This window comes from Cebus imitator, unplaced genomic scaffold, assembly GCF_001604975.1.
Source record: "Cebus imitator isolate Cc_AM_T3 unplaced genomic scaffold, Cebus_imitator-1.0 Scaffold15, whole genome shotgun sequence".
Lineage (NCBI taxonomy): Eukaryota > Metazoa > Chordata > Mammalia > Primates > Cebidae > Cebus > Cebus imitator.
In genome coordinates, this window is record NW_016107330.1 from 1,437,912 (window position 1) to 1,451,538 (window position 13,627).

Below are 13,627 nucleotides of genomic sequence, written 5' to 3' on the forward strand. Positions count from 1 at the left end.
CTCAGCCTCCCGAGTAGCTGGGATTACAGGCACGTGTCACCACGCCCAGCTAATTTTTTGTATTTTTAGTAGAGACGGGGTTTCACCGTGTTGACCAGGATGGTCTCGATCTCTTGACCTCGCGATCCACCCGCCTCGGCCTCCCAAAGTGCTGGGATTACAGGCTTGAGCCACCGCGCCCGGCCTTGACTCATGGATTTCTTATGCAAAATATAGTTGTTATGGGAGTCTTTATGTTACACAAATGGAAAGCAAAGTTCCCAAATGTTCTACAGTGCTTGATGTGTTCTGTCATCTGGTCTCCGCACTTCAACTTATGCCCTTTTATTTTGGTTTAACGATCAAGTGGAATATTACTATAATTACTGAATATCAAGAGTTTAAAACAAGGTAAAATACCTATTTAAGAAAAATTAACATATGTGTAAGTGTTTCACTCATTTAATTCCGTAAACCAGGTATTACCTCAATTTTAGAGGACACAAAAGTGCAATAATACCCAAAGTCACAAAACGTCTAAAGTTTTTTTTTTTCTTTTTTCTTTTAGACGGAGTCTTGCTCTATTGCCCAGGCTGGGGTGCAGTGGCGTGGTATCTCGGGTCACTGCAACCTCTGCATTCGGGGTTCAAGCGATTCTCTTGCCTCAGCCTCCCAAATAGTTGGGACTACAGGCACACACCACTACACCCAGCTAATTTTTGTAAATATAGTATTTTTAAATTGTTCTTTCATATGTTTAGAATATTGGGCCAGGCATGGTAGCTCATGCCTGTAATTCAAGTACTTTGGGATCCCAGGAAGGAGAATTGCTTGAGCCAGGAGTTTGACACCAGCGTGGGCCACCTGGCAAAGCCCCGAGTCTCTTCAAAAAAATTTAAATATTGGCTTGGCATGGTAGTCCACACCTGTAGGCCTAGCTACTTGGGAAGCTGAGGAGGAAAGATCGCTTGAGCCTAGGAATTCTAGGCTGCAGTTAGCCATGATTAAGCCACTGCACTTCAGCCTGGGTGACAGACCAAGACACTGTCTGGGGGAAAAAAAATTGATTTGTTGTTGATAGAGGCAGTTATTTATTAATTTTGTAACGGAGTCTCGGTCTTGTTGCCCAGACTGGAGTGCAATAGTGCAATCTTGGTTCACCGCAACCTCTGCCTCCCAGGTTCAGACGATTCTCCTGCCTCAGCCTCCCCATTAGCTGGGTTTACAGGCATGCACCACCATGCCTGGCCAATTTTTGTAATTTTAGTGGTGACGGGGTTTCTTCATGTTGGTCAGGTTGGCCTCGAACTCTGTACCTCAGGTGATTGGCCTGCCTCAGCCTCCCAGAGTGCTGGGATTACAGGCATGAGCCACGGCACCCAACCAGAAGCAGTTATTTTAAAAGCAGCTTGGGGGTGGGTGCAGTGGCACACACCTGTAATCCTAGCATTTGGGGAGGCTAAGGCAGGTGGATCACCTGAGGTCAGGAGTGCAAGATCAGTGTGGCCAACATGACAAAACCTCATCTCTACTAAAATACAGAAATTCGTCTGGGCACAGTGGCTCACACCTGTAATCCCAGCACTTTAGGAGGCCGAGGTGGGCGAATCACAAGGTCAGGAGTTCAAGACCAGCCTGACCAATATGGTGAAACCCCATCTCTACTAAAAATATAAAAATTAGCCAGATGTGGTGGTGAGTGTCTGTAGTACCAGCTACTCAGGAGGCTGAGGCAGGAGAATCGCTTAAACGCAGGAGGCAGAAGTTGCAGTGAGCCGAAATCGCGCCACTGCACTCCTGGGAAGGTGAGTGGGACTCCGTCTCAGAAAAAAAAAAAAAAATAATAATAATAATAATAATTAGCTGGGCACGATGGCAGGTGCTTATAATCTCAGCTACTGAGGAAGCTGAGACGGGAGAATTGCTTGAACCTGGGAGACGGTGGTTGCAGTTAGCCAAGATCACACCACTGCACTCCAGCCTGGGAAGGTGAGTGAGACTCTGTCTAAAAAAAAAAAATAAAAATAAAAGCAGCTTGGTTTTGAAGATGTAAGTTAGGAAAATCTATTAGTTTCAGAAGCTTCAAAGGTCTGGGAGAAAGGAATATTGACAAAGAGGAAAAGGATTTTGTGTGAATTGAGGAAGTTAACTCATTAGTGTAGTTTTTCTTTATTTCTTTTTTTACTGAGGAAAAGAAAAAGGGATAAGATTGGAGTAGTCTTTCAGTAATTCTTTGTAGAATTGGTAGCTAAAAGGCTGAGTGAAATATGATTTAAAAGTTTTATTGGCCAGGCACAGTGGCTGACCCCTGTAATCCCAGCACTTTGGGATGCCGAGGCAGGTAGATCACCTTAAGTCAGGAGTTCAAGACCAGTCTGACCAACATGGTAAAACTCTGTCTCTACTAAAAATACAAAATTAGCTGGGTGTGGTGGCATTTGCCTGTAATCCTAGATACTTGGGAGGCTGAGGCAGAACAATCGCTTGAACCCAGGAGGTGGAGATTGCAGTGAGCTGAGATCCCACCATTGCACTCTAGCCTGGGCAACAAGAGCAAAACTCCCATCTCACACACACAAAAAAAGCTTTATCATTTATTTTGTGGCCCTGTCTTATGGTTCAGAGGCCTGAAAGTTTTTTGAAAGCAAATTTTCTAGCGGCTAGAAGTGTTCATTATAACCATGTTTTTGAGGATGAGGATTACCTCAGAGGGCATGCCTTGTCTCATCATTGTTCTTATTGCTGAGCTACTGAAACCTAGAATCTGACTCACACAGTATGACATTCATTTCCGTTTTCTTGGTAGAATTTGTGTGGTCGTTCATGTTTTAGGAACTACAGACCTCTTAGTTCCTATTTATTTATTTATTGAGATGGAGTCTGGCTGTTGCCAGGCTGGAGTGCAGTGGCACCATCTCAGCTCACTGCAAGTTCTAGCTCCCTGGTTCAAGCAATTCTTCTGCCACAGCCTCCCAAGTAGCTGGGGTTACAGGCGCCCACCACCACACCCAGCTAGTTTTTCTATTTTTAGTAGAGATGGGGTTTCACAATGTTGGCCAGTATGGTCTCGATCTCCTGACCTTGTGATCCGCCGACCTTGGCCTCCCACAGTGCTGGGATTACAGGCGTGAGCCACCGTGCCCGGCCCTCAATTCCCACTTGGCTCACTGCAGCTTGGATCTCCCTGGGCTCAGGTGATCTTACTGCCTAAGCCCCCTCAGTAGCTGGGAGTACACGCACACACCACCATGTCTGGCTAACTTTTGTATTTTTGGAGAGATGGGATTTCACCATGTTGCCCAGCTGGTCTCAAATTCCTGGACTCAAGTGATCTCCTGCCTGAGCTTCCCAAAGTGCTGGGATTATAAGTGTGAGTCGCCATTGCCTGGCCATAAAGAGAGTTTTTTATTTTTGTTTTTTTTGAAACAGAGTTTTGCTGTTGTTGCCCACGCTGAAGTGCAGTGATACAGCCTTGGCTCACTGCAACCTCCACCTCCTGGGTTCAAGCGATTCTTTTGTCTCAGCCTCCCGAGTAGCTGGGAGTATAGGCGTGCACCATCACGCCTGGCTAATTTTTTATATTTTTAGCAGAGATGGGGTTTCACCATGTTGGCCAGGCTGGTCTTCAACTCCTGACCTCAGGTGATCTGCCCACCTTGGTTGGCCTCCCAAAGTGCTGGGATTACAGGCGTGAGCCACTGCTCCCTGCCCATAAAGAGAGTTTTAAACAATGCATATAGTGTGATTTTAGTGGGGTGGCCACTTACATGTACATGTGCCCATGTATCTCAATGAAAATGCCTTCCTACCTTTAGCCTTGGCAATGCTGCATGTAGGGAATAAGCATTTAAATGATGGTGTTTTGGCTAACAGTGTGAACTCTGGAGCCATGCTCTCCAAAATTACATCCTGAATCTGGCACTAGCTAGGTCTGAAGCCATTAATTAGTTATTTAACCTCTCTTGATGGTTTGTTTATCTGTCAAATGGGGGTAATGAAACATCTGCCTGAGTGGTTGGGAGCATCAAATAGGTTAGTAGGTCTGGTGTGGTGGCTCATACCTGTAATCCCAGCACTTTGAGAAGCTGAGGCATGAGTATGGCTTGAGCCCAGGAGTTTGAGACCAGCCTGGGCAACATAGTGAGATCCCATCTCTACAAAAAATAAAAACAATTAGTTGGGTGTGGTCCTATCTACACAGGAGGCTGAGGTGAGATGATCACTTGAGCCCAGGAGGTTGAGTCTGTAGTGAGTTGTGATCATATCACTGTATTCCAGTCTGGGCCGCAGAGTGAGATCCTGTCTCGGGGGGGAAAAAGGGGGATTAGTAGACATAAAGTACTTATGGCTCAGAGTAAGTGTTCTGTGAATGTTGGCTGTTTTTTAAATCTTGTATTTAATACCTCTTTGGTTAGAAGTACACTGCTTTGCTTGGATTACCATTTGTGTGTAGAGGGATGTTCTTTCTAGAACCATGTCTCCTTGTCACATGATTATGTACAGTGTGAGCTTTATTAATACTCTGTCAGCATTTGAGGTTGGAACATAAGTGCATGGCTATACCCAGTGGAATCCAGCAAGAAAGAGAATCCTAAGAACCGTAGCAACTGTTGCTATTTATGTACTGAGTAGCAGCTGTCCGAGACAGATTTATTTTTTAATCCTGATCTCACTGATAGCCTGGGATGTGGTCTTGCCTCAAAGGAGTGGATTGGTTGAGATTTCCAGTCTTTGAGGAGATTTCATGACCGCATGCCATAAAGATTCATGTGAAATTTGAGGAGCTAAAGCTTTGTGTGTATGAATGAGGGGGAAAGATTAAGTTTTAGCAATCATAGTCAGTCTCTGAAGTATAATGTGGCTGGATTAATGACATGAGAAATCACTCTTAATGTGGGCAGTGAGACTTCATGCATTTCGGTCAAAAAAGTAATTTTGCTGTAACGTGGTTCATTTCCAAATTTTGGCTGCAAACTATCCTAGGGAGGATAAAAAACAGAATATTTACTGAGTGTCTACTTTATGCCAGGGTTTGTTCTGAATACTGGTAACACGGTTAATTACACTCTAAAATAACTTAGTCTGTGATTCCACTGTATACTACATTACGTACATACACACACATACACATTTACATACTTGTCAACCGTAGATTTTAGAAATAATAGAGTTGATCCTGAGGGGAGGGAACTCCTGTAAAATTTTAAAAATATAAAAAAAAAGAAGGAACATTATTATTTGTTATGAGTGCTTCATTACCAAATGCTTTTCTGAAGTAGAAAGTAAGATCTTTAAAAAGAGCTTCTTTCAAATAGTGGTTGGATTCATTCAATAATTTTCTGATTTTCACTTCTTTTTTTTCTTGAGATGAAGTCTCACTCTGTTGCCCAGGCTAACTGCAAATTCTGCCTCCTGGGTTCAAGTGATTCTCTTGCCTCAGCCTCCAGAGTAGCTGGGATTACAGGCACGTACCACTATGCCTGGCTGACTTTTGTATTTTTAGTATAGACGGGGTTTAATCATGTTCACCAGGCTGGTCTCGAACTCCTGACCTCAAGTCATCCACCTGTCTTGGCATCCCAAAGTGCTGGGTTTTATAGTATGGTGTGAGTCACTGCGCCCAGCTCCATTTCCAATGTGTTCCAATATTTCAATGCTTAACAGGTGCCTTGCAATAGTAATATGGGCCAGGTGTGGCAGCTCATGCCTATAATCCCAGCACTTTGGGAGGCCGAGACGGGTGGATCACCTGAGGTCAGGTGTTCGAGACCAGCCTGGCCAACATGGGAAACCCTGTCTCTACTAAAAATACAAAAATTATCTGGGCATGGTGGTGGGTGCCTGTAATCCCAGCTACTCAGGAGACTGAGGCAGGAGAATTTCTTGAGCCTGGGAGGCGGAGGCTGCAGTGAGCTGAGATTGCACCACTGCACTCCAGCCTGGGGAATAGAGGGAGACTGTCTCCAAAAAGAATAGAAATAGTAATGTGGTTCATTTCCAAATTTTGGCTGCTAACTTACCTAGGGAGGATAGACGTTGTCACAGAATATTTACTGAGCATCTACTTTATATCAGGGTCTGTTCTGAATACTGGTAACACACAGTTAATACTGTTGATCTGGTTTTTCAAGTTCCATGTATAAATTACCTCTTAAAACTGTGATTATTTTTTTCCCTCCTTCCCTCCCTTCCTCTTTCCCTCCCTCTCTCCCTTCCTTTCTTCCTTCCTTTTTGAGACAGGATCTCAAAATAGACTAGACTGCAGTGGGTCGATAATAGCTAACTACAACCTCAAAATTCCAGACTGAAGCGATCCTCCCACCTCAGCTTCCTAAGTAGCTAGGACTGCAGGCGTGTGCCGCCATGCTCGGATAGTTTTTTTGTGTTTTTTTATAGAGATGGGGGTTCACCGTGTTGCCCAGGGTGGTCTTGAACTCCTGACCTCAAGTGATCTGCCTGCCTCGGACTCTTAAAGTGCTGAGATTACAGGCATGAGCTACTGAGCCCAGCTTATTGATTTTCAATTGTCCTATTCAGATTTAGTGGTATGAATTTACTGATTGGGGTGTTTTGAACACACAATAACATGTTTAACTAAAGAACTTGTAATTGAGTGACTTATAAAATGAAACATTTTTATCTTCTAGGTATTATTAACCCAAAGAATCCAAAGGAAGCTCCAAAGTCCTTCAGCTTCGACTATTCCTACTGGTCTCATACCTCAGTGAGTACCCTCATTCCACAGCACTGCCAGCTCCTGCATCCTTTCCTCTTTCCTTGACAATTTGTCTTTTCTCTTAGCTGAGCAGGTCCAAGTTTTGTTTTTTAAGTGTTGTCTACCAAAAGTTCATTCTTTGATGTAGTAATGTAGCATTTTCATTCTTAGAAAGTATTTTGGTTGATGGAAAGTTTATGCACACATATATATGTAAATATATATACATATAGAACATATTTTAGCTTACGCCAAATTTGTGCTGAACCTACACTAAATTTATACTGATTTTAGACATCCCTTGAGGATTTATTTATCAGTATCTTAGGATCCTCATTACCAACATTATTGTTCATTGATCTTAGGAAATGCCAAATTATTATTGTTATTATTTTTTTTTGAGACAGAGTTTCACTCTGTCGCCCAGGCTGGAGTACAGTGGTGCCATCTCTGCTCACTGCAACCTCTGCCTCCCAGGTTTAAGTGATTCTCCTGCCTCAGCCTCCCAAGTAGCTGGAATTACAGGTGCGTGCCACCGTGCCTGGCTAAGTTTTGTATTTTTAGTAGAGACAGGGTTTCACCATGTTGGCCAGGCTGATCTCGAACTTGTGACCTCAAGTGATCCACCTGTGTCAGCCTCCCAAAGTGCTGGGATTACAGGCGTGAGCCACCATGCCTGGCTGGAAATGCAAATTAAAATTGATTAGAGTACTGTTAATTTTAAGTTGAATTTTGAGGGAATGGCCAGCAAGATTGGAATGACCATAGTGAAACTGGGGTGTTTTTTTTTTGAGACCCAGTCTCGCTCTATCACCCAGGCTGGAGTGCAGTGGGGCAATCTTGGCTCACTGCAACCTCTGCTTCCTGGGTTTAAGCAATACTCCTGCCTCAGCCTCCCGACCAGCTGGGACTACAGGCACCCAGCTAATTTTTCTATTTTTAGTAGAGACGTGGTTTCTCCATATTGGCCAGGCTGATCTCGGAATTCCTGACCTCTCCACCTGCCTCAGCCTCCCAAAATGCTGAGATTATAGGCATGAGTGACTGTGCCCAGCCAATTGTTTTTTTTAATTGCAGTAAGGCAGTGTGAGTTTTGAACATTTTAAAAGATGAAACCCTGTCTCTGCTAAAAATACCAAAAAAAAAATAAAATAAAATTAGCTGCTAGGTGCAGTGGTTCATGCTTGTAACCCAGCACTTTGGGAGACTGAGGTGGGCAGATCACCTTAGGTCAGGAGCTTGAGACCAGCCTGGCCAACATGGTAAAACCCCATTTCTACTAAAAATATAAAAATTAGCCAGGCAGCGTGGTGGGCACCTGTAATCCCAGCTACTCAGGAAGCTGAGACAGGAGAATCGCTTGAACCCCAGAGGCGGAGGTTGCAGTGAGTCAAGATTGCGTCAGTGAACGCCAGCCTGGGTAACAAAATGTGAAACTCCGTCTCAAAAAAAAAAAAAAAGAAAGTTAACTGGGCGTGGTGGCAGGCGCCCGTGATCCCAGCTACTTGGGAGGCTGAGGCAGGAGAATTGCTTGAACCCTGGAGGTGAAGGTTGCAGTGAGCCAAGGTTGCACCACTGTACTCCAGCCTGGGTGACAAAGCAAGATTCTATCTCAAAAATAAATGAATGAATGAATGAATGAAAGAGGCTGCGGATCCACATGGGAAAAAAAAGATTACCAATGTCTAGGAAAATGGAGAGTAGGGCCCGTCCTGGTATCCTTACTCAGTGTGGAACCCCAAATGTTCTTCTTGTTAGGGATTGTTCCTGGAGTTTACTTCTGCATGACTCATCTCTTTGTTAGGTGTTTTGGTTTTGTTTCTCCTGTCTTTTTTTTTTTTTTTTTTTTTNTTTTGACTGAGTCTCGCCCTGTTGCTCAGGGTGGAGTGCAGTGGCGCAATCTCGGCTCACTGCATCTCCACCTCCCCGATTCAAGCAATTCTCCTGTCTCAACCTACTGAGTATCTGGGATTACAGGCATTGTGTCACTACGCCTGACTAGTTTTTTTGTATTTTTAGTAGAGATGAGGTTTTGCCATGTTGGCCAGTCTGGTCTCGAACTCCTGTCCTCAAGTGATCTATCTGCCTCAGCCTCCCAAAGTGATGGGATTACAGGCATGAGCCACGGTGCCCAGCCCTGGGGAATAGATGTTTTTAACTATTGACAAAGCCTAATTGTCAAGGGAAGGGACTGAGAAGGAGAATGGAAACACTCTTCCCTGAAAGCAGTGTTTATTGAGAAATAGTTCTACTAGCTGGAGGGAGTTCAAAGAAGTATTTTATATGTGAACATGACCCTTGGTCTTTTATTCTCATTTTCCACGTAAAATCTTGGCTCTGTGAATGAAAGAGTGATACTTTTAAGGTTATAGAAAATAAAATGAAATTATGCCAGATAATTTTATGTAGATATTTTTAAGTATGGCTGACCTGGATGACTCTAATAGTGCTCATGTTTGTGAGTGTGTGTGTGTGTGTGTGTGTGTGTGCATGTGCATGTATTTAATGAGAAAAGTAAATTTGTGTAGAGGGAGCTTAAAACATGTGAAGTCAATTTTAGGTGACTGTTTCGTTTATTATGGAAGCTATCAAGTAAGCATAGGAAGAAATATGAACAAAAGGTCATTTATTTTTCCTTTTACTCTTTACAGCCTGAAGATCCCTGCTTTGCATCTCAAAACCGTGTGTACAATGACATTGGAAAGGAAATGCTCTTACATGCCTTTGAGGGATATAATGTTTGTATTTTTGCCTATGGGCAGACTGGTGCTGGAAAATCTTATACAATGATGGGTAAACAAGAAGAAAGCCAGGCTGGCATCATTCCACAGGTAAAAAAACAAAACAAAACAACAATCTTCTGCTCATTATTGCTGTTAGTCTTTAATTGCTTTAACAGTTATTTTTATTTGGCGAACGTTTATGTAGGGATTATTTTATGTCAGGCACAAAGGTGAATAACCCATTCTTTTCCCTGAGACGAGCTTACAGTTGAATGGGAAAGACTGACACGTACACGTCTGTTGTTAAAGGTGGGAAAGTCAGTGTTTTGTAATGATTTTGCCATATATCCAAGGCCATATTATTGTATTGTTTGAAAAGTGGTACCAGCTTGTTAAAACTCAGTTCTAAGTCCTAGGGACACCTGGGGAATATTTTGATCTGATTTTTTTCCAAATTCTATGTATAGATCACCTCTGAAAAATGTGATTATTCCTTCTTTTTTTTTGATAGCTTATTTGGAGACATTTTCATTTTATTTTACTAATTTAATACTGTTACTTTAGACAGCAAACACTCTAAGATTCTCTTTCTTTTTTTAGAGCAGTTAGTATTATTGTATTTGATCCTTTATTGTTTGGGAATGAAGAAGAGTTCTGACGTGGATATTTATTTTTATTTTCATTATTTGTTTCACTTAGGATTTAATGGTGAAAGACATAAGTGTTTACAAATTAACTTCATTATTTACTTGTTTATTTGAGACAGGGTCTCACTCTGGTGACCAGGCTGGAGTGCAGTGGTGTGATCATGGCTCAGTGAGGCCTTGACCTCCGAGGCTCAAGTGATCCTCCTGCCTCAGCCTCCAGAGTAGCTGGGACTATAGTCATGTGCCACCATACCTAGCTAATTTAAAAAATATTTTTGTAGAGACAGTCTTACGACATTTCCCAGGCTAGTCTCAAACTCCTGGGCTCAAGTAATCTTGCTACCTTGACTTCCCAAAATGCTGGGATTACAGGCGTGAGCCACAGTCTGGGACCATAAAAACTTAAAAAAAAAAAAAAAAAAAAGAAAAAAAGATTAAATGAGAAGATTGCATTTAAAATTTTCCTTTTACAGTCGTGCATCTCTTAAGGATGGGGATACATTTTAAGAAATGCATCATTCGTCATTAGGTGCTTTTGTTGTTGTACAAACATCATAGAGTGTATTTACACAAACCGTGAAAGGTATAAACTACTCCACACCTAGACTATATTGTATAGCCTGTTGCTCCAAGGCTTCAAACCTGTATAGCATGTTACTGTACTAAATACTATAGGCAGTTGTAATAGAATGGTAAGTATTTTCGTACCTATACATATCTAAACAGAGAAAAGTACAGTAACAATATGATTTTTAAAAAAAGATTTAAAATGGTGCACCTGTGTAGCGCTCTTACCATGGAGTTGCAGGACTGGAAGTTGCTCTGGGTGAGCCAATGAGTGAGTGGTAAGTGAATGTGAAGGCCTATGACATTGCAAGACATTATTGTAGACTTTATAAATGCCGCACACTTAGGCTACACTAAATTTGCTTTTAAAAACAGTTTCCTTTCATTAATAAATTAACCTTAAATTGTTTTAACTTTTCTACTTTATAAGCTTTTAAATTGTTTGAACTTTCTGATCCTTTTATGATAACTCTTAGTTTAAAACACAAACAGGCCCAGCACAGTGGCCCATGCTGGCAACCCCAGCACTTCGGGAGGCTGAGGTGGGGTGAATCACCTGAGGTCAGGAGTTCAAGACTAGCCTGACTAACATGTTGAAACCCTGTCTCTACTAAAAATACAAAAAATGAGCCGGGCATGGTGGCACATGCCTGTAATCCCAGCTTATTCGGGAGGCTGAGGCAGGATAATCAGTTGAACCTGTGAGATGGAGGTTGCAGTGAGCGGTGCCATTATACTTTAACCTGGTCAACAAGAGTGAAACTCCGTCTCAAAAAAAACAAAAATAAGCACAAACACATTGTACAGCTCTACAAAAGTATTTTCTTTCTTGATATCCTTATTCTATAAGCTTTTTTGTATTTTTAAATTTTTTTCTTTTTCCCTTGAGACAGAGTCTTGCTTTGTCGCCCACGCTGGAGTGCAGTGGTGCAGTCTCACAATCTCAGTTCACTGCAACCTCTGCCTCCTGGGTTCAATCAATTCTCATGCCTCAGCCTCCCAAGTAGCTGGGACTACAGACACATACCACTACATCTGGCTAATTTTTGTATTTTTAGTAGAGATGGGTTTTGCAATGTTGGCTAGACTGGTTTTGAACTCTGGCCTCAAGTGGTCTGCCTGCCTTTGCCTCCCAAAGTGCTGACATTACAGGCATGACCCACTGTACCCGAGCAAATTTTTTTTTTTTGAGATGGAGTTTTGTTCTTTTTGCCCAGGCTGGAGTCAGTGGCATGATCTTGGTTCACTGCAACCTCCGCCTCCCAGGTTCAGGCGATTCTCCTGCCCTCAGCCTCCAGGGTAGCTGGGACTACAGGTGTGCATCACCACGTCCAACTAATTTTTGTATTTTTAGTAGAAACAGGGTTTTGCCATTTTGGCCAAGATGTTCTGGATCTTCTGACCTTGTGATCTGCTTGCCTCAACCTCTCAAAATGCAGGGATTATAGGTGTGAGCCACTGCACCCAGCCCACATTTTAAATTAAAAAAAAAAAATTTTAGGCCATGCATGGTAGCTCAGCCTGTAATCCCAGCACTTTGGGAGGCTGAGGTGGGCAGATCAAGAGGTCAAGAGATGGAGACCATCCTGGCCAACATGGTGAAACCCCATCTCTACAAAAAATACAAAAATTAGCTGGGTGTGGTGGCACACGCCTGTAGTCCCAGCTGCTCTGGAGGGTGAGGCAGGGGAATCACTTGAACCCGGGAGGCAGAGGTTGCATTGAGCTGCGATTGCGCCACTGTGCTCCAGCCTGGGTGACAGAGTGAGAATCTGGCTCTAAATAAAAATAAATAAATAAATAAATCTTTTTCTTTAAAACTAAGACACATACTTATTTTTTTTGACATGGAGTCTTGATCTGTCACCCAGGCTGGAGTGCAGTGGCACGATCTCGGCTCACTGCAACCTCCATCTCCCGAGTTCAAACAATTCTCCTGCCTCGGCCTCCCAAGTAGCTGGGACTACAGGCATGCGCCACCATGTGCAGGGGTTTCACCATGTTGGTCAGGATGGTCTTGATCTCTTGACCTCTTGATCTGCCCGCCTCGGCCTCCCAAAGTGCTGGGATTACAGTTGTGAACCACTGTACCCAGCCTAAGACACATGTTTATTAGTCTAGGCCTACACAGTATCAGGATCATCAAGATATCACTAGGTGATAGGAATTTTCCAGCTTCCTTATAATCTTATGGGGACCACTATCATGTATGCAGTCCCTCGTTGACTGAAACATGGTTATGCAGCATATGACTGACTTTATTCAAAGTATTAATCATACCTTGGTGTTTATGACATATATTTTGAGACAGACTGAGAAAGGACGTCTGGCTAATTGAGCACGTGTGGATAACTTAGTACTCCTCTCATTTGTGCTATTCATGCCTCTCTTATTCTGCTTCCCTAGTTATGTGAAGAACTATTTGAAAAAATTAATGACAACTGTAATGAAGAAATGTCTTACTCTGTAGAGGTGAGTACAGCCATGAGTTGACACCAGAGGTCCTTGTTTTACATTCCCTCAAGCATGACTTTTAAATGGCTCCAAATTATGACTGTGGTACAGATCACTTAACCATTCCTTCAGTTTTGTTCTTTTAGGCTATTTTTGGGTTTTGGGTATAATGAATCATGTCATAATTTAATCTTTTTTTGCTGGGGGGCGGGCATTGGAGGACAGGGTCTCACTTGGTTGCTCAGGCCCTGGAGTACAGTGGCATGATTATAGCTCACTGCAGCCTTGACTTTCTGGGCCTGAGTGATCCTACCTCTTCAGCCTCTTATAGCTGGGACTATGGTGTGTGCCACTACCACCCCTGGGTAATTGATTTTTTTTGTAGAGACATAGTTTCCCTGTGTTGCCCAGGTTGGTGTTGAACTCTTGGGCTCAAGCAGTCTTCCCTCCTCTACCTCTGAAAGTACTGGGATTACAGTGTGAGCCACTGAACCTAACCACAGTTAAGTCTTTGTTCATAAGTGTATGCATTTATTTTCAGT

The 13,627-nt window shown here is 42.8% G+C and overlaps 1 protein-coding gene across 1 annotated transcript in view; it reads left to right on the forward strand.

The window, feature by feature from the left end:
* Positions 1–13,627, forward strand: part of KIF1B (kinesin family member 1B) — a 183,363-nt gene that overhangs the window by 38,160 nt on the left and 131,576 nt on the right. The window contains exons 3-5 of the mRNA XM_037730774.1: positions 6,627–6,703; positions 9,346–9,525; positions 13,038–13,103. Coding sequence (XP_037586702.1) covers positions 6,627–6,703; positions 9,346–9,525; positions 13,038–13,103 — 323 coding nt within the window. The remainder of the gene's footprint in view (positions 1–6,626; positions 6,704–9,345; positions 9,526–13,037; positions 13,104–13,627) is intronic.